General features: G+C 39.8%; 1 protein-coding gene across 7 annotated transcripts in view; it reads left to right on the forward strand.

Moving 5' to 3' along the window:
* Positions 1 to 19,395, forward strand: part of LOC131693217 (protocadherin-like wing polarity protein stan) — a 280,030-nt gene that overhangs the window by 197,478 nt on the left and 63,157 nt on the right. For 4 of the 7 annotated variants that reach the window (XM_058980866.1, XM_058980869.1, XM_058980870.1 and 1 more), the window contains 6 exons: positions 6,067 to 6,287; positions 6,355 to 6,891; positions 6,965 to 7,331; positions 7,388 to 7,457; positions 7,514 to 8,243; positions 8,323 to 8,391. In XM_058980866.1, coding sequence (XP_058836849.1) covers positions 6,067 to 6,287; positions 6,355 to 6,891; positions 6,965 to 7,331; positions 7,388 to 7,457; positions 7,514 to 8,243; positions 8,323 to 8,356 — 1,959 coding nt within the window. In that variant the 3' untranslated portion in view covers positions 8,357 to 8,391. Of the gene's footprint in view, positions 1 to 6,066; positions 6,288 to 6,354; positions 6,892 to 6,964; positions 7,332 to 7,387; positions 7,458 to 7,513; positions 8,244 to 8,322; positions 8,392 to 8,575; positions 9,540 to 19,395 lie in introns of those variants that run through there. The other 3 variants (XM_058980865.1, XM_058980868.1, XM_058980867.1) reach the window with 3 other exon arrangements.

Below are 19,395 nucleotides of genomic sequence, written 5' to 3' on the forward strand. Positions count from 1 at the left end.
AGATATGCCATGTTACTAAGTTTTAAAATCTCCATAAAGTCGCGTTTTCAGAATCTTGAAATTCTGCTGGGTTACTGAGATATAGCGAAACACGATTATGACAAGCGCCAATTTGTCGAGTGATCGAGTTGTGCTATCTTATGACAAAGAAAAAAGAGACAACATTCTTAGTTTGTTGGCTTGCTATAATCCGAAAAGCTTATAGCAAGCCAACAGATGTCTCTGATGACATAGGTAATTTCTATGCAGATCAACCATAACCATTAGCTAGGTTCTTGTCTTGGGAGCAAAACTTTTCCTACCATAGTTTTTTTCTGGGAATGGTTGACTTATATATTCATGATTATTGGACAAATTTCCTTTTGAGATTTCCACTTGTTTTGGAAAGTATACCGAAATGTAGTGATGGATCATGCAAGAAGAACATTTGTTTCGTCTAGTCACCTGTCAACAATAACATTGTTTGATATACATTGTCTCTAAATTGTCAATGAAACCAATTTTTGTTCATTGTTTTTCCTGAATAAAGGAGGAAAATTGGAAAAACTTTGTGTTCTAATACCGTCATTTTGTAACCTGATATTGCTGCTATCGCATGGAAAAGTATGATATTGGACATAGTGATCTCGAACGCATAATTTTACGAATCAGTTATAATTCATTTTTATATGAAATCTTCTGTACACATTTGTGACACATCATACATATTTTATCATCAATACACAGTTATGACACGTATGTGAGCGACTTTGGTTTACATTTTAAGCAAAAACTGTAAATATAGTCAACCGATCTTCGCACAAATCGAGAATTTACTTCAGAAAAGATAGAAGCATCAAATGCCTTCTCCGAAAAGCTGCTAACATTTATAAATTTCAAGATATTCAGTCTCCAACTTTAAAAATCGTTTTTCTCGATAAGTGCTAAATGGCGCTTGTCATAAGATAGCACAAGAGCGACGAACTTGCATCAGAGCGCTTTTGGATGAAGATCATCGAACTTGGGACGAAAATCTAGCATCGTTCGTAGCTGCTATCAATAGCGCGACGTACGAGGTCACGAGAGTGAGTCCACACTTTGCCAACTTTAGTCGAGAGGTGATTCTGCACATGAATCTGTACAAACAACAGGATCTCGTTTGTCGAATTTGAAGCGGATCCAGGAATTCATGGTGCAACGGATCAGGAACTCTCACGAGATCTGGTCTGGCGGAGGTCGTTTGGACTATCATCGAAGGTGGATCATATTAATCAAAAGCTGAACCCGAAATTATTGCCAGCTATCATCCGAAAAGTTCTGAGTACCAATCTATATGAATTGGAAGATGTTCCGCCCGGAAAAGTTGGAAGGTACGACGCGAAGGATCCAAAGGCCGTTCAGAAGTAATTTACTCAGCTATGTCGGCAGGTTCCAGCCTGCTAACCATGAGTTTCGTGCTCCAGAAACACCGTTAGACGATCGGGATAAATCGTGCCCTGTCATGGTGTGGCGAGCAATAACTTTTCAAACTACCTCCCCACCATGGCACACCAGCCAGCGTAAACTGGACTTAAGGAGCTGTCTAGGAAGGCCCACGACAACTCGCAGTCGCAGTAAGAGCTGTCGAGACGTGAGGGAGGGGACAGGACTTCCACCAATCAGGACAGAAAGCCTTCAGCGGGCATGCCGTTTTCGGAACGTGAGAAACCGTACATCGAGAAAGTTAAGCCTTCAGCGGGCATGCTGTTTTCGGAAAGTGGGAAGCCATCGAGAAAGTTAAGCCTTCAGCGGGCACGCCGTTAGCGATTCGGGAGAAAACACATCAAACCAAGTTATAGACCTCAGTCGCTAACGCAAGCGCGCGAGCCATTCGGGGTGTGAGAAACCGACAAGCGAGCGCAACAGCGCTGGTCCTTCACAATTCGGGTGAAATCGTTCCCTGCAGACTGGAAATGGGTTGCAGGGAGCTGACACTCACGACCGCAGCAAAGGCGACAAGAGTGAGGCGGGTGTGAAGAAGCAAAGGTGGAACAGCTGAACAGCCGTTACCGTTACCGTAGAGAGAGAAAACGGACACACGTCGAGAAATAAGCTGATGCCTCCCAGGCTCACCGTTACCATGACGAGAGAAAGAGGACAAGTGTGAGAAAGCAGACTAGATAGATCGGCAAAAAACGCAAACAAGCAATATCTACACCTATGGGCAGCGTCAGCTCCCAATGCATAGTCATGAAAACACGACAACTCGGCATTATTCTTCCCACACTGGACGGGCGTCTCAGTCCAAAGAACTCAATAACTCAGATTGCATCGCAGGTCTTCCTTGGCCGAGGAGTCGTAGCCACGACGAATCTCTAAAGCAACGCGAATCAGGGGCGCGGACGTTCAGGCGGCTAGTCCAAATGATTTTAACCCTTGCATGGACTCGTGGTGATAGGAGAGACTCCTCTCATACCTCAAACATACGACTTACGGTCCAATGAGAGTAAATGTTCTCTGAACCACTTACCGGTTCAGACACACTTGAGCCATTTTGTCTTTGTTTTGACATTGATCCTTTCATGCCCAACTTTTTTCTAATGCATGTAGGGTTTCAAAACTATTTTTCCTTGAAAATGGTTGGAACAAGAAATACGAAAAGCCTATTTTCATAAAGATAGGTGCTTCCATGGCAGTGCTAGAAGCTGGTCAATTTTTACCTTCTAACGCTCAATACAATTCTCCTAGGAACATTACAATAGTCTAATTACGTGGAAAACGTAGCCAACTACAGTTTATATTGATAAGTTTTATTAGTTTTCAATAATATTGCACCATAACGAAGATATAATGAAAAAATCATTTTCCGTCGTCAACGTAAACTGTCACTAGCAGCACCAAAGATAAAGCAGCACTGCTCCATCGGAATCCAATAAGACTAATTGCAATAACTTCAGTTTTAGAGCTGATCCTTGTAACTGTTAATACTCAAATCAAAGGCAATAATCTCATTAATGAGCCTTACTTGTTTTTGTGAGAAAATCTCGCCTCAATCAAAAGTTATAGCTGGTTAAAAACGTTGTTGTCCACAAACAACATGGGCATGAATGGGTTAATGTTAAATGTAGATCTACTAGTATAATTTAACCATTATGAAACTAGTTAGCATCATGGAATGGAGCTACCCAATGGGAGCGTTTTGCTTAAAATACCAGCAAGAACTGAGTCGGAGACATTTTGGCCACTTTAGTTTACGCTGTTTGAGCAGAATCAGTCTGCTGTGTTGTTTATTTAGTGTTCCGTTAAAAGAGAGCTCAAGATATGTAGAGTAACCGTTAGGCTCTCGAGCGATTATGTTGAAGTTGAGATGTGCAAAAGTAATCTGTTTAGTCTCCGACGCACTTCTTATGGAAGTGGAAGTTTTGAAATTTTTAGTGAATAGCCGTAGTGTACAACGTACTATCAGGTGCGACGAAAAGCATCCTGCAAACGGTGGACAAACGACCGGTGGACGACAATTGTCAATTGTGACAGCAGCGGTGATCCAGACAACGGTAAGAGTGGCACGATTTGACGTTGGTGATACGATAGTGCGATATGGATTCACGTAGGAATGGTCTATGCGGAGACGGCGAAAGGGAGATACGGATTCACGTAGGAACGGTCTTTGCGGAGACGGCGAAAGGGAGATACGGATACACGTCGGAACGGTCTGTGCGGAGAGGAGGCCGACGCACTGCGATCGAGCACGAATCGATTCGGAAGAGAATCATGCAGCGGAAAAAACGGTCAGCCACGATGGTTGTACACCCGACAAGCCTTCAATGGCTAGACTGGTGTGTTGCACGAACCGATTAGAACAATGCGAGTCCGTCTCAGTCCGACAGTGCGAGGCTAGAAGTATCGAAAAAAGGAGACAGGTGTGCAGTGTAAGACCAAGGTGGGAAAGGGGATCCAGCGTGAGTAAATAGAGCAAGAACCATTGTATTGGAAAGAGAAGAAAGGGAGGATGGAAATAAGGGACAACGAATTTAGTTTTGAGTAGCCGGATCCACTGTCCATACGAGACAGGGAGAGAAAGGAAAGAATATAATAATAGTTCATTTAGCGCTTCATTGAAGGTCCGTTCTTCGCATTTGACAATATCTCTTCGACAATCATCGCATATTTCCAATCTATTTTTTTCAAATTTTGATTTGCAGTTCCATTTGTGCGTATCGGAAAGATTTTTTCGCACCCACTAGTTAAGTTTTTTATTGTACGCAAAGAATTGCAACGCTCTTCGGGATGACCTACGAACCACACAACTATAACTAATTTCAACAAACTAAAACGATGAAGTATTTTCACTTTTCGATTTTTGCCTATTCTCTGTTCAACCTTAAACAATATGTTTTAAGTATAAATGCACCACCTGGTCTCCAAAAACTGGTTGATTGATCCCGTCACACCCCATTTGTCTACCGAAATACATCATTGCCAAATTTTATACTTCTTTAACGATTTTGTTGGCTATTTACGGCAAATTTAAGGCTAAGAGAAACGAAAGCAATGAAATTGAAAGACTCATACCGGCGTGGGTGGTAAAACATGATGATGAGTTATGTTCTATCAATGACCCTGTGGTAGACTTAGCAGAAGGCGAAAGATTCTTCACATACATAGAAGGAAAAAAATACTTCACGGTACAGTAGAACCTTGCACCAATTAAAACATAGTAGCATAACTTTTATACTTGTAGAAACGGTCGCGGACGGTACGGCAGATTCGCTAGTGCAATGATGGTCTAAGTGTGCCGTGGCGACACAGTGGATCCGGCTACTCAAAACTAAATTCGTCATATCACATTGCTACATTTATTCCTTCATTCCAATTATCCTCTTCTACTTCTCCTATCTTTTGTCCCTTATTTCCATCCTCCCTTTCTTCTCGTTCCAATACAATGTTTCTTGCTCTATTTACTCACGCTGGATCCGCTTTCCCACCTTGGTCTTACACTGCACACCTGTCTCCTTTTTTCGACACTTCTAGCCTCGCGTTGCCGGACTGAGACGGGCTCGCATTGCTCTAATCGGTTCGTGCAACACACCAGTCTAGCCATTAAAGGCTTGTCGGGTGTACAACAATCGTGGCTGACCGTTTTTTCCGCTGCATGATTCTCTTCCGAATCGATTCGTGCTCGATCGCAGTGCGTCGGCCTCCTCTTCGCACAGACCGTCCCGACGTGAATCCGTGTCTCACTTTCGCCGTCTCTCCGCATAGACCGTTCCGACGTGTATCCGTATCTCCCGTTCGCCGTCTCTGCATAGACCGTTTCTACGTGAATCCGTATCTCCCTTTCGCCGTCTCCGCATAGACCGTTCCGACGTGAATCCGTATCGCACTATCGTATCACCAACGTCAAATCGTGCCACTCTTACCGTTGTCTGGATCACCGCTGCTGTCACAATTGCCGCCCACCGGTCGTTTGTCCACCGTCGCAGGATGCTTTTCGTCGCACCTGATGGTACTGTTGAACAAATTCGTTAACACGTTGTACACGTGCTGAATTAACTCGCCTTTACTTACTTCTATCGAATGCCTCGTTTTTCCTGTCTTGAACAGCGATCAAAGCGCACTTCCTGCCTCAGATTCCGGGTGGTATCGTACATGTACTGGCGGGGTCTACCGAAAGTATAAAGGAGCATTAGGTACACCAGTTGCATGTGGTTTTACTTCCCGTTATCTGTGTTGTTGTGTTGGTAAATGGGATTCCAATCTTCCTCATTCACGTTTGACACTTTTTTTATCGAGTCCCAAGTCCCTTGCGTCGCTTGTTTCTGGGATCTGTCAACAGCGTGTTCCACATAAACTAATATCGCCTGCCGTCGATGTGGTTTTAAAATGACGGAGCTGGCACTGTATAGTACCTAAACAATAACATTAAAACATTATTTGCAAAATTCGTCACTTTGTGAAAATGGGTGGGGCGGGGGGCGGTCATTTCACAAATTTTTACTCCATAGTTTAGAACAAACAATACCACTAATTATGATTTTCACGATACTGTTCTCAAATAATCCGAAATACTTCGTAATATTATAATCAACCAATATTCTTTTTATACAGTTTTCATGCAAACTGGTAGCGATTGCATTACACTACGCTTGGTTGGCTGCGTTTGCATGGACCACAGTCGATTGCGTACATTTGTATCGAATGCTGACCGAAATGCGTGATATTAATCATGGTCCAATGGGTTTCTACTACACCTTAGGATATGGAGCTCCAGCCTTGCTGGTAGGCCTTTCTGTAGGTGTTCGTGTTCACGAATATGGAAATAACGTATTGTGAGTAGCAAACGAACATAAAAATCTGTTTGTGTACATAATCTAATTTATTTTTTTATTTTTACAGTTGTTGGCTCTCGGTGTATGAATCGGTGATTTGGTGGCTGGTAGGGCCAATTGTAGCAATGTCAATCGTAGACCTTCTCATATTATTCGTGTCTGTAAAAGCTGCGTTTACTATAAAAGATCATGTATTGGGATTTGGAAACCTGCGAACATTGCTATGGCTTTCAGTAGTTTCACTTCCTTTGATGGGGATAATGTGGGTGTTGGCGGTTTTAGCAGCTTCAGATAGTTCACAATTGTTGAAAATATTGCTCTCCGCGACGGTTATAGTTCATGCCTTTTTCTCGGTTATTGGATATTGCATCATAAATAAACGCGTTCGTGAAAATCTGCATCGATCATTTTTGAGATGTATGGGCCGGAAAGTACCTCTACTAGATTCATCATTGGCAGTAAGCAGCAGCTCGCAGAACATAGGCCAAACTCCAAAAACACCTGGATTTTCAAGTCAATATGATACGTCACGGCGTAACATAGGAATAAGTACGTCCAGTACTACTTCTAGAAGTACAGCAAAGACTAGTTCGAGCCCGTATAGGTTAGTATAAGTGTTTAGCTGGTTACGATACAAATTATATAAACATATAGAATACAGTATATGTTTTTCATAGAAGTGACGGACAATTTCGACACACTTCCACGTCAACGTCGAACTACAATTCGAATAGTGACGGAGTACCTTCCTATATGCGCGGTTATGATGGCGGCGGAATGCGAAAGATTGCAGAGGGAAATGATAGCTCGCCGCATTATAGGAAAGGAAAGCGCCATAAAAGAGATTCCGATTCGGGAAGTGAAACCGATGGCCGTAGTCTGGAACTAGCCTCGAGTCATTCGAGTGACGACGAAGAGTCTCGTGTCGGTCGGAATAGCAGTACTCACCGTAGTACTGGTGTATGCTCGACATCGTATTTGCCTAACATAACAGAGCACGTTGCAACGACACCGCCTGAATTGCATGTTGTACAAAGCCCACAGGTATTTTTTTCTATACACGTGAAGGATGAAAAAGTAATATATAAGTTTATTTTCAGCTTTTTCCAAACGTGAATGCGACTCGGTGGTCAAGCCAGGTTCCAGAATCATATTTGCCTGGACCAAACGGTAATTGCGATACTAATTTTGCACAATTTATTTCTGACTCTTTCTGTGTTCTACAGTTGGTCGTTGGTCGCAAGAGACAGGGTCGGATAATGAAATACATCCACATAATTCTGGAATTCCAAATTCTCTGCCCAGTCCAGATATCACTGATACTTCGTATTTACATCAGAACCGAAAAAATATGCCGCCTTCTTTACTCGAGAATATACAAGAAAATTATACATATTCTAACCAGGACTTGCGAAGCGATAAGTATAGCAATCACGATAGTGACAAATATACAGGTGGATATAGGGACTACGAAGGAAATCATCAACGTAATACTTTACCGTACATGTCCAGTGGGTTGAACCACCTTTCTGGTTCAACACAAGTTATCAACCACATGCGATCATATAATCACGAAAATTCATATGTTCTCAAAGATACGGTTTATGACAGGTCCAGAACATTAGGTTACAAGACAGAATCTCCAAATATGTCCAAGGAGCGTATAGCTCCTGATTTGTATAGTCCGCGCATGGATAACCACGGTTCATTCAAGTCTAGTGTTCAATCATTGCTCAAGAACGATTACCAGCGTCATAAGCAAGGAACTGATTCAGATCGTATGTCAGAGGGTTCGGATAAAAATCCATACAATTTTCCTTATACGGCTGAAGAAGATCACTCAAGTCACTCTGTGGTAAGACCAACCGATGTGCCTAGCTCAGGAAATCATCGACTAAATCTGGGTGCTTCCATTCAGCCAATGGCTCCATTGACCAATATTAACGATAATACCGAGTAAGTACATGCACTTTAAACAATTATAATGAAAACCAGGCAATCAACTAAACCACTTAATTCTTATGCTTTTATGTAGATGGTGTTGGGACCGGTTGAAAAGTCTTGACTAGATACAGATAATGTATTAATAACAAAAATTGGGCAGGTATGGAAACTTTGGAACATTATTGTAGTTTTAGATATTAGTTTGTTGAATACTCTAAGAATGGCATCAGATAAAGTGTGTTAAACATCAAATTCTACTGTAACTTCCAACTTCGCTTTTACGTTATGATTTTTACAAGCAATTTCTTTTAAATGTTGTAAGTATCCCTTTCCTCTACACCCAGGGCGGACGGATCACTAGGAGGAATTAAAATATACCGACACTGGTATCGCGTCTGAGATTGATGAAGTTTCCAGGTGGCCTCTTGATCTGGCCAGGACGGATTAATTCCGGAACCACTCACTCTGGAACTATCCGAAACTCAAACACTAAATATGATGGAGGGGAACTTTCTTTAATTTCATTTATTAAAAAATACCGAAGTGTATGGTTTGAATGTTGTAACAGACTGAGAGGCACTTCTCCCAGCTGCCAAAAGTTTTATTTAGTTTTACTGTGGACTACAGACTAAATGTGCGTAGCTCATATTTATGATAATACTGTTGTACTAAAAGGTGTACACAACAGTCCCTCCCACTTAAGAGGAAACATAGTTTCTTTAATTCAAAAGATTTAAATCTAACACTATTATGTACAATAATTCAATTTATAAATAAATTCACTATATGGTAGTTCGACCGTACAAAATACAATAAAAATTTAATCAAAATTCAACTAAAATCTTCGAAAACTTTAGTTTTTCTTGTTCTTGTCGACCGTCGAAGTGGTTCGAACGCCGTCTTATCGGCTTTTCGTTTGTCCAACAAACTTTTCTTCGCGGTTTCTTCCGGGGAACCCCGAAAATCTTCCTCGAAGTCGCTGGATCTCCTGTGGTCCACTGGCCATTTCAGCCGCGGAATCTCGTCTGTTTCTTTTCGAACTCGGGTAACCCCGCTTCCTTCTCGCGTTCCTTCCTCTGCTTGTATCATTGTCTTTTCGATCTGCTGCTCATCTTGTTGATGTGGACTGACATTAATCAGCACGTTCGGCCGAACCATTTGGTTCAGAAGTTTAAGGACTCTGAGCGGAGTACGGTGACCGAGAACGGGAACGCTTCCAATTTGAATCTGGAATGCATTTATAGAAAATCTTTTTAAAAACCTGTTTTAATCCACCTAGAGGTGCAATTGTACCTTTCTCATTTCTCCAAACTATGATTTAAGAGCTGGTTCGTACAATATAACATTATGGAAATGGCTTTCATTCTTATTACACTTGGTAAGTATATATAAGAGCACCTTTTTGCATTCATCGCGGTATCGGTTTGAATCGGAGTTTTCTATGTGATCGCACTCCACAACCCGTAACTCCGGAGCTGGAAGTTGGATGGAGATGGAATTTAATATCAGTTTCCAGGGACGCAACATCTTTCATTTGAGACTAAGTTGACCAAATCGGTCTAGCCATTTTCGAGAAACCAATATAACCGTTATTCTGAATTTGGATGCTTCCGGATCCGTCGATGGTGGCCAGTGTGGCCAAAGAGACTTTGAATGACTGTTTTTTTTCATGAAACGTTTATTTGACACGGCATTTGCAAAAGCTTTTTTACGCCAGGTTTTTTTTACATAACATGTTACAAAAGTTCTTAAGACTATCACGTTATAATAAAAATTCACTTTCTAATGCTAACACTGAGGATAATCATCATTTTGAATATTTATTTTATACTCTATTTTCTTGAATTTCATTGTAAACCTATTGATAGTTTTTCTGTAATCTTTGTTTATTTTTTTCTTTATTTATATCGTTTTATCTAACTTAACTAACTGCAAAGAAATCTAAATTGTTTGTGGGTAGCAAGGGAAAAAAACTAGAAACGTTGTGGGGATAATTATATTTGAATATTTATTGTTTTCAGGAAATGATAAATATGGCCCATGTATGTAAGATCTCGTAAAGCGAGGATATCACGAACAGGAACATAGGGTGGTTTTCTTCTGGCTCGTAAGGAGTCTATTAATTGGGATCTGGCTTCACGATATTCAGTGCAAGACCAAACAACATGTTCAATGTCTTCGTAACCCTCTCCGCAAGCACATTGATTATCTTCTGCGATCCCAATACGGCGGAGATGCGCATTCAACGTATAATGGTTGGACATGAGCCTAGACATCACACGAATGAAGTTTCGACTTACATCCAACCCTTTGAACCATGCCTTCGTTGATACTTTAGCGATAATTGAGTGCAACCACCGTCCCAGATCTCCATTGTCCCATGATGTTTGCCAACTAGTAAGCGTCCTCTGACGAGAAGCGCTATAAAATTCATTGAAGGCAATAGGTCTTTCATAGATGTCACCGTCCAGCGCTATTTTGGCTAAATTATCCGCTCTCTCATTACCCGGTATGGAGCAATGAGCGGGAATCCACACTAAGGTAATTTGATAAGATTTATTTGTTAATTTAGTTAAGTATTCTCGTATCTTCTTCAAAAAGAACGGAGTGTGATTATCAAGCTTTAAAGAGCGTAGTGCCTTAATTGCGCTGAGGCTATCTGTGAGGATGAAATAATGGCTCGGAAGTAAAGTATCAATGATTTCCAGACTATAGTGAACTGCTGCTAGTTCGGCTGTGTAAACAGAGGCAGGTTCTGCAAGCTTGAAAGAAATCGAGGTGTTATTGTTGAAAATACCGAAGCCAGTGGCCTCATTGATTCGTGACCCATCAGTGTAGAACATTTTATGGCAGTCAATGTGTTGGTATTTACTTATGAATATTTTAGGGATCTCCAGAGAGCGCAGGTGATCCGGGATTCCACGAATTTCCTCTTGCATGGACGTGTCGAAAAATAAAGTGGAATCGGGAGTATCTAGTTATTTAGAAGGCGTTATTTCTTGTGACATGTGATTGAAATACACTGTCATGAATCTGGTTTGGGATTGAAGCTCGACAAGTCTTTCAAAATTTTCAATTACCAGTGGATTCATAACCTCACATCGTATAAGTAAACGAGACGAGAGATCCCAGAATCGATCTTTTAAGGGAAGAACTCCCGCTAGTACTTCAAGACTCATCGTATGCGTCGATTGCATGGAACCTAAGGCGATTCGTAAGCAACGATACTGTATTCGTTCCAATTTAATAATGTGAGTGTTTGCAGCTGAACGGAAACAGAAGCACCCATATTCCATTACTGAAAGTATCGTTGTTTGATACAATCTTATCACGTCACTTGGATGAGCACCCCACCAAGATCCAGTTATTGTTCGGAGAAAATTTATCCTTTGTTGGCACTTCTTTATTAGATACCTAATGTGGCCTCCCCATGTACCTTTAGAATCGAACCAAATTCCGAGATATTTAAAGGTCATGACTTGGGCTATCGTTCTACCAACCAACTGAAGCTGAAGCTGAGCTGGATCACGCTTCCTTGAAAAAACAACCAACTCTGTTTTCTCCGTAGAGAAATCGATGCCTAGCTTCAAAGCCCAACATGATAAATTATCCAAACTATCTTGCAGTGGTTGTTGTAAATTTATGGCTTTTGGTCCTGTAACAGAAACCACGCCATCATCTGCAAGTTGCCTTAGAGTGCATGGGCTGACAATACAATTATCAATGTCATTCACGTAAAAATTGTAGAGAAAAGGGCTTAAACAAGAACCTTGTGGGAGGCCCATGTAACTTATTCTGAATGTTGCCAAATCGCCATATGAAAAATGCATGTGCGTTTCTGACAATAAATTGTATAAATAATTATTTAATATTGGTGAAAGACCACATTGATGTAGTTTCTCTGAGAGAACATCAATGGAAACAGAGTCGAATGCTCCTTTTATGTCTAAAAACACAGACGCCATTTGTTCTTTTTTTGCGTAAGCTAGTTGGATTTCTGACGAAAGTAGCGCCAGACAATCACTCGTTCCCTTTCCCCTCCGAAAACCAAACTGGGTATCTGATAGCAAGCCGTTCGCCTCAACCCAATTGTCGAGACGTCGTAGGATAATTTTTTCCAACAATTTCCTGATGCAGGATAGCATTGCAATCGGTCGATACGAGTTATGGTCGGAGGCTGGTTTTCCCGGTTTTGGAATAGCGATAACTCTCACTTGTCTCCAGTCGTGCGGGACAATGTTCTGCTCAAGAAGCTTATTGAATAAATTCAACAAGCGTCTTTTTGCTAGGTCAGGCAGATTCTTCACCAAGTTGAATTTAATTCTGTCTGGACCCGGAGCATTATTGTTGCATGAGAGGAGTGCAATTGAAAATTCCATCATTGTCAAAGGCGAATCTATGAAATCGTTACTTGTGGGAGCATCGCGAATGATTTTCTGCGCAGGAGCAGAATCTGGACAAACTTTCTTGGCAAAATTAAATATCCAGCGATTCGAAAAATCTTCGCTTTCATTAGTTACGTTTCGATTTCCTCATTCTTCTGGCTGTGTTCCAAAGAGTACTCATTGATGTTTCTCTTGACAAGCCATCAACGAAGCGTCTCCAATAACTAGACTTTTTGGCACGACCGAGACTGTCAAATTTGTTTTGCAAAATCGAATAATTTTCAAAGTTCGCACGTGTACACTCTTTCCGTTTCATAATTTCTTTGTAAGCAACTTGTTTAGCTTCATATGCATCCGAGCACTCTTTGTCCCACCAGGGATTAGGAGGCCGGCTATTCGTTGTCATGCCAGGATTGCATTTCGTTTGGGTTTGTTCTGCTGCTTCAATAATCAAACCCGCTAGAAATTCATATTCTTCGGTAGGTGGTAGCTCTTCCGTCGAAACAAGAGAAGTGGAAATTAAAGATTGGTATTTTTTTTCCAATCAATATTTCGTGTCAAGTCATAAGGGACATTGATTGAATTCGTGAGGCCTAATTCATTGTTAATTGAATTAACGACTGGCAAATGATCGCTACCGTGAGGATCAGGTACAACCTTCCACGTGCAATCTAACCGAAGTGATGTCGAGCATAGAGATAGATCTAATACACTTGGTCGTGCGGGTGGTCTGGGGATGCGTGTTATTTCGCCTGTATTTAAAACTGTCATATTGAGCTCGTCACAAACATTGTATATCAAAGAGGATCGATTATCATTGAAGAGGGAACCCCACAATACTCCGTGCGAGTTGAAGTCTCCCAGTATCAGCCGCGGAGCAGCCATGGATTCCACTACCTCGAAAATCTGACGTTGTCCAATTTGAGCTTTGGGAGGTATATATATATATATATATATATATATATATATATATATATATATATATATATATATATATATATATATATATATATATATATATATATATATATATATATATATACATATATATATATATACATATATATATATATATATATATATATATATATATATATATATATATATATATATATATATATATATATATATATATATATATATATATATATATATATATATATATATATATATATATATATATATATATATATATATATAATATATATATATATATATATATATATATATATATATATATATATATATATATATATATATATATATATATATATATATATATATATATATATATATATATATATATATATATATATATATATATATATATATATATATATATATATATATATATATATATATATATATATATATATATATATATATATATATATATATATATATATATATAGAAGCGATAGACATGTCTTTGCCTTTAATGTTCGTTTGGACAGCTACAGCCTCAATGCCCGCAAACAACGGGATGTTAATTCTATAGAAAGAATAGCACTTTTTAATTCCTAGAAGCACTCCTCCATACGGGGTGTCTCGGTCTAGGCGAATAATGTTGAAATCATTCAAGTTGAAATTAATGTTTGAGGTAAGCCATGTTTCACATAAAGCAAAAGCATCGTATTTCAAATTATGCAGCAAAATTTTTAAGAAGTCAATTTTAGGTATGATACTTCTGCTATTCCACTGTAGAACAGTGATGGAATCTTTCATTGGAGGAGGTGAATTATCCATTGAAAGATACAATCGCTGCAAGGATGGGCCATTGAGCAATCAGCTGCTCTAAAAATTGTTGGGAGGAACGCTGAAAGTATACTTTTTAGTGGTTCAGAAATATTGAATGCTGTGAAAATCCAATCAACAATTTCAGAAAATTTCAATAAACCTATCCCCGGTTGAGGCTCGGAGGAAGTTGAAGTTTTATTATTTCCAGTAATGGTGTTCTGTTTGGATTGTATATTACCAAAACCGGGAGGGACTGGCTTCGGTATTGCATCGGAATTCTTTAGCTTTGGCCGCAATTTATTTGTTGGAGGAGAAATTTTAAGGCCCTTGCTTGGCAGTTTGGGAAAAGAGGATCGTTTTCTTTTCCTGGATCCTCTAGGTAAAACAAATGATGTACCTTCGGACGCTTCGTCAGAGTCAGACTCTTTTGGCAATAGAATAGCGTATCTGTTTTCTGGGACCGTGGGTTCAGGAGTAGAATTTTTCAGTATTTCTGCATAAGAGCGCTTAGACCTCTTCTTCAAGGATCGTTTAATTTTCTCCTCCCGCAATTTATATATGGGACATGCAAGGAGCTCGTGTGAAGTTTCTCCGCAATGTAAACATTTTTCTAGGTTTTTATTGAATGTATCCTCTTGATGAGCCCCCCCCCCCCACATTTGCCACACCGTACCTTATTGGAACAGTAAGTAGCTGTGTGGCCAAGCTGTTTACAATTGAGGCAATTCATCACACGAGGGATGAAAAGGCGAACGGGGAGCCGAATTTTATTAATAAGAACATGGCTAGGCAAAGCAGACCCAGCGAAAGTTACACGAAATGAATAGGATGGTCGGTAAACTTTTTTCTCTTCTTCAATTGATACTGAGTACAACTGCTTAACATCGAGTATTTTTACTTTATTAAGCAGGGTGTTCTTGAAACAACCAACACCATGCTTAAGTATATCCTCGGCAGTGAGGCTGGGTTCGGAGATGACTCCATCGCATTCTATATCGCGCGAAAGTATATAAACTTTATATTCACGCGTGAAGAGTTCACAGGCTACTATCTCGTTAGCTTGTCTAATGTTATCAATGCTAACTCGAAGTTTGTCTTTATTTACTTTCACGATCTCTGTTACAGCAGAAAATCGTGAAGTCAGATCCCGTGCAATTTGGACAAGGTTTAATGGCTTTCCTTTCCGCCTGAAGAAAACTTGCCAAGGTCCAGAAGACCCTTGGGGGTACAATTTTAATCTAAGGGGAGTTGAGGGAGGGGGATCTTGAATGACTGTTGGTGACCTAGATCTACAAATTCAACAGTTGTGTTTACATTTTGGAAAAAAAATTCAACTTTTTACATTCATCGCAGAATTCGTTAGAATCTGGATTTGCTGCGTGATCGTACGTATCACCCTGGAATTCAGGAACCAGAACTCGGATCCACACAAAATTCAACAGCAGCTGATTGACCTTTCTTTTAAAATCAAGTTTGTCAAAATTGGTTCAGAAAATTCCGAGAAACCGATGTGGACAAATCAACAAATTTTGTTTTGTAACCATACTCTTCAACTCGTAATCCGTAACAAGATGTCGGTTGAAAATGAAATTCAATACCAACCTATGGGAATATTATACCTTCATTTGAATCTTAGTTTGTAAAAATCGGTTCAGCCATCTCCGAGAAACCGATGTGGACATTTTGTTAACAAATCCGCACATACACACATACATACATATATACTCACATACAAACACACATACATACACACAGATATTTTGCGATCTCGGCGAACTGAGTCGAATGTTATATGAGACTCGGCCCTCCGGGCCTCGGTTAGAAAGTCGGTTTTTGGAGCAATTGCATAACCTTTCTATATGAGAAAGGCAAAAAAATAATATTTAAATAGCTGAATCAGCATGAGTTCAATGTTATCTTCATGTGATTATATTTTGAAATGTTGGTGGAATGGGTTTGAAAGTGGAGGGAATGGGGGGTTATTAGTAGAGTGGGAGTGGAGGATGCGTCAGAAATCCTTCATCTTATTTCGGCATACGGGGTGGATGAAGGAAATGCGGGCGTGAGGGTGGTCCAAGGGGAGGTGAGTGATGAAGGAGTGAGGTGTAAGGACAAGGCGGGGGAATGGGGCAGCGACGCAATACTCAACTGCATATTTTGCCATCCATTTGAGACTTGGTTTGAGAAAATCGGTTCAGTCATCACCGAAGAACCGATGTGACTTTAATTGTGGAATATGCCCGGAATTCCGGAATCATCGATAATGGACAATATATTCAAAGAATGTTTGATTGGCAATCAGTGATCTAGATCTGCGATTAGAAGTAATTTGGTGACCATTTCAATAGTTTTTAGCCTCTGAGGTGTTACGATTGTACCGGTTTATACGGGAAATTCCAGTGTATCCTTACTAACACCCCTGTAACTCCGGGAGCAAGAGTCAGAACCGAATGAAATTCAGCAGCAGTCAATGGTATTACTGTATCTTTCATTTGAAATCAAGTTTGTAAAAATCGGTAGAGAATTCGTTGGGGAATGGGTGTGATATTAGCTTAGGAACTTGGCGGGTTCCCCGGGGGCGTCATGAACCGTCATAGGTGGCCAATGTGGTCAAAGCTGCTTTAATTGATCATTAGTGATCCAGACCCGCGAACTAGAGTAATGTTACATCAATTTTAATGTTTTACATCATTTGAACATCATGGTGGTACCAGTTCATATGGGAATTTGCTGTGTGACCGCACTCTTCAACCCGTAACTCCGGAACCGGAAGTTGCATCAACTAAAAATTCAATAGCAGCTTATGGGAGCGTTATACCTCTCAGATGAAACTAAGTTTGCGAAAATCGGTTCAGCCATCTCTGAGAAAATTGTGTGAGTTTAAATGACACACACACATACACACAGACATTTGCCGATCTCGACGAACTGAATCGAATGGTGTATAGAGATCCGGCGTCCGATCTCTTGCATCCTCGAATCTACTATGCAAATTCCTTATTCTTTGTAAAACTTGACCTCTGCCCATTGCTGGGAGAGTTTTCATTATAAAAATATCTTCCTTATCCGAAAATGGTTTTGAATTGGTTGTAGCTATCTCCCAAGTTTCAACAATTTTCTCTGCTAAGGCAAGAGTCAGTTTATCTTCGCTAAGTAATTTTTTCTTATAAGCTCATTATCCCGTACACCAGCCACAATCCTGTCCAAAATGGCCAGGTCTTTGTGTTCACCGAAATCACAAAATTCTGCTTGCAGTCTGAGCGATAACGTATAATAATCTTTTAAAGATTCGTTCGGCTGCTGGTTACGGGTATTGAATCTGAGACGTTGAATCATATCTGATTCAGTTCTATCTAATCTAGCACTTAGCTTGGAAATTAATTCCTCATACGGAATATCGTCAAAATTTCCAGTAGGATACAATAATTTGAGCTGAGAAAAAATTACTGGCCCTCCCATCGCAATCAAATGGGCCTTTTTATCGCCAGCTTTATCAATTTTATTTACGACAAAGAAATATTTAAGCCATGCTGCCCAATCAGCAAAGGACGTACCAGTGCGATAGGGCTCAATGGTAGCGAAAACGTTCGCCATTTTATATTGTCAATAAAAAATCCTAATGTGGAATTAAAATTACAAATTTTCACACTAATGAAAAAATAAATTAATAGCAAAATAAACTCACCGCAGAAATCCTACAATTACCGTATTCACCGACAGATTATCGGTCTCCGGGTCCACCAAACGGCTGGAAAAGCTTCTTGTCCGCACGTTGAACGGCCAGCGAGTTCGCCGGAAATAAATCCTAATTGCGTAAAAAAACACAAAATAACACTAGAATATTTAAAACACAATTTTTTTCAGTGTCTGTTATAAATTAATAAAACAAATTAAAAAAAGCTTTTATTGAATCTTTTTAAATGAAAAATATCACCATAAAAAAACTGCTTCCAAGCCTTCCGACTCGTGTACTTCCAACGGGAACTGAAACGCCGCTACCGATTGGCCTCGTCGCCACTTATCGCGTCCGAGATTGGTGAAGTTTCCTGGTGGCCTCTTGATCTGACCAGGAAGGATTAATTCCGGAACCACTCACTCTGGAACTATCCTAAATTCAAACACTAAATATGATGGAGGGGAACTTTCTTTAATTTCATTTATTAAAAAATACCGAAGTGTATGGTTTGAATGTTGTAACAGACTGAGAGGCACTGCTCCCAGCTGCCAAAAGTTTTATTTACTTTTACTGTGGACTACACACTAAATGTGCGTAGCTCATATTTATAATAATACTGTTGTACTAAAAGTTGTACACAACAACTGGATCGATAGGGCAAATCAAGAAGGACTCACGATTAAAGATTAACGAAAAATTATCGTTTAATATGGCCAAAGTTAAACACCATCAGCCCGGGGACAACTTGACAGCTCCCATATATTGAACTCATAAGCAAATTTTGTGGTGATTTGGTGATGTCATGGCGGCTCGAATGGAACAAAATTTAAAAAAGGCGCATCCCATCTATTATTTTCTATATCTGTAAAAAGTGAACAATTTAAGCATTTTTTCACCAAATTTATTTCGCTGTTTAAATTAGAAACTGTCCATACCTTAACATAAACATAGATTCCATTTTGGATCTAAAAATCCAAGAAAAATAAATCGATTTTCAGAAATACAAGAAGATGGCTTTCAAAATCGAGCCGCGTCCACTTATATTGAAATTTCCGAAAATCTTCGGGATCGAACCAACATGAAATCCTCCAGTAGACGCCGTTCAATTAGTTTTCTGACGAGCTGGAGCTGAGTAATATGCGAAATGAATTCTGAAGGGATCCGTACCAAAACCATCGCAAAATCTTTTGGACAGAATTATTGCAAAAGTCGAACAAAACTCTGGCAAGAGTCGAACATAATTGTATATTCCTGGCAGCATACTTGCTAAAATCGGGCACTACCGGTTTGCTGCCAGAATTCTGGTAAAAGCGCACAAATTCTATCCAAAACCAATTTTGCTAACTGTGTAGAAAATCCTACATAT

This window comes from Topomyia yanbarensis, chromosome 3 (genome assembly GCF_030247195.1).
Source record: "Topomyia yanbarensis strain Yona2022 chromosome 3, ASM3024719v1, whole genome shotgun sequence".
NCBI lineage: Eukaryota > Metazoa > Arthropoda > Insecta > Diptera > Culicidae > Topomyia > Topomyia yanbarensis.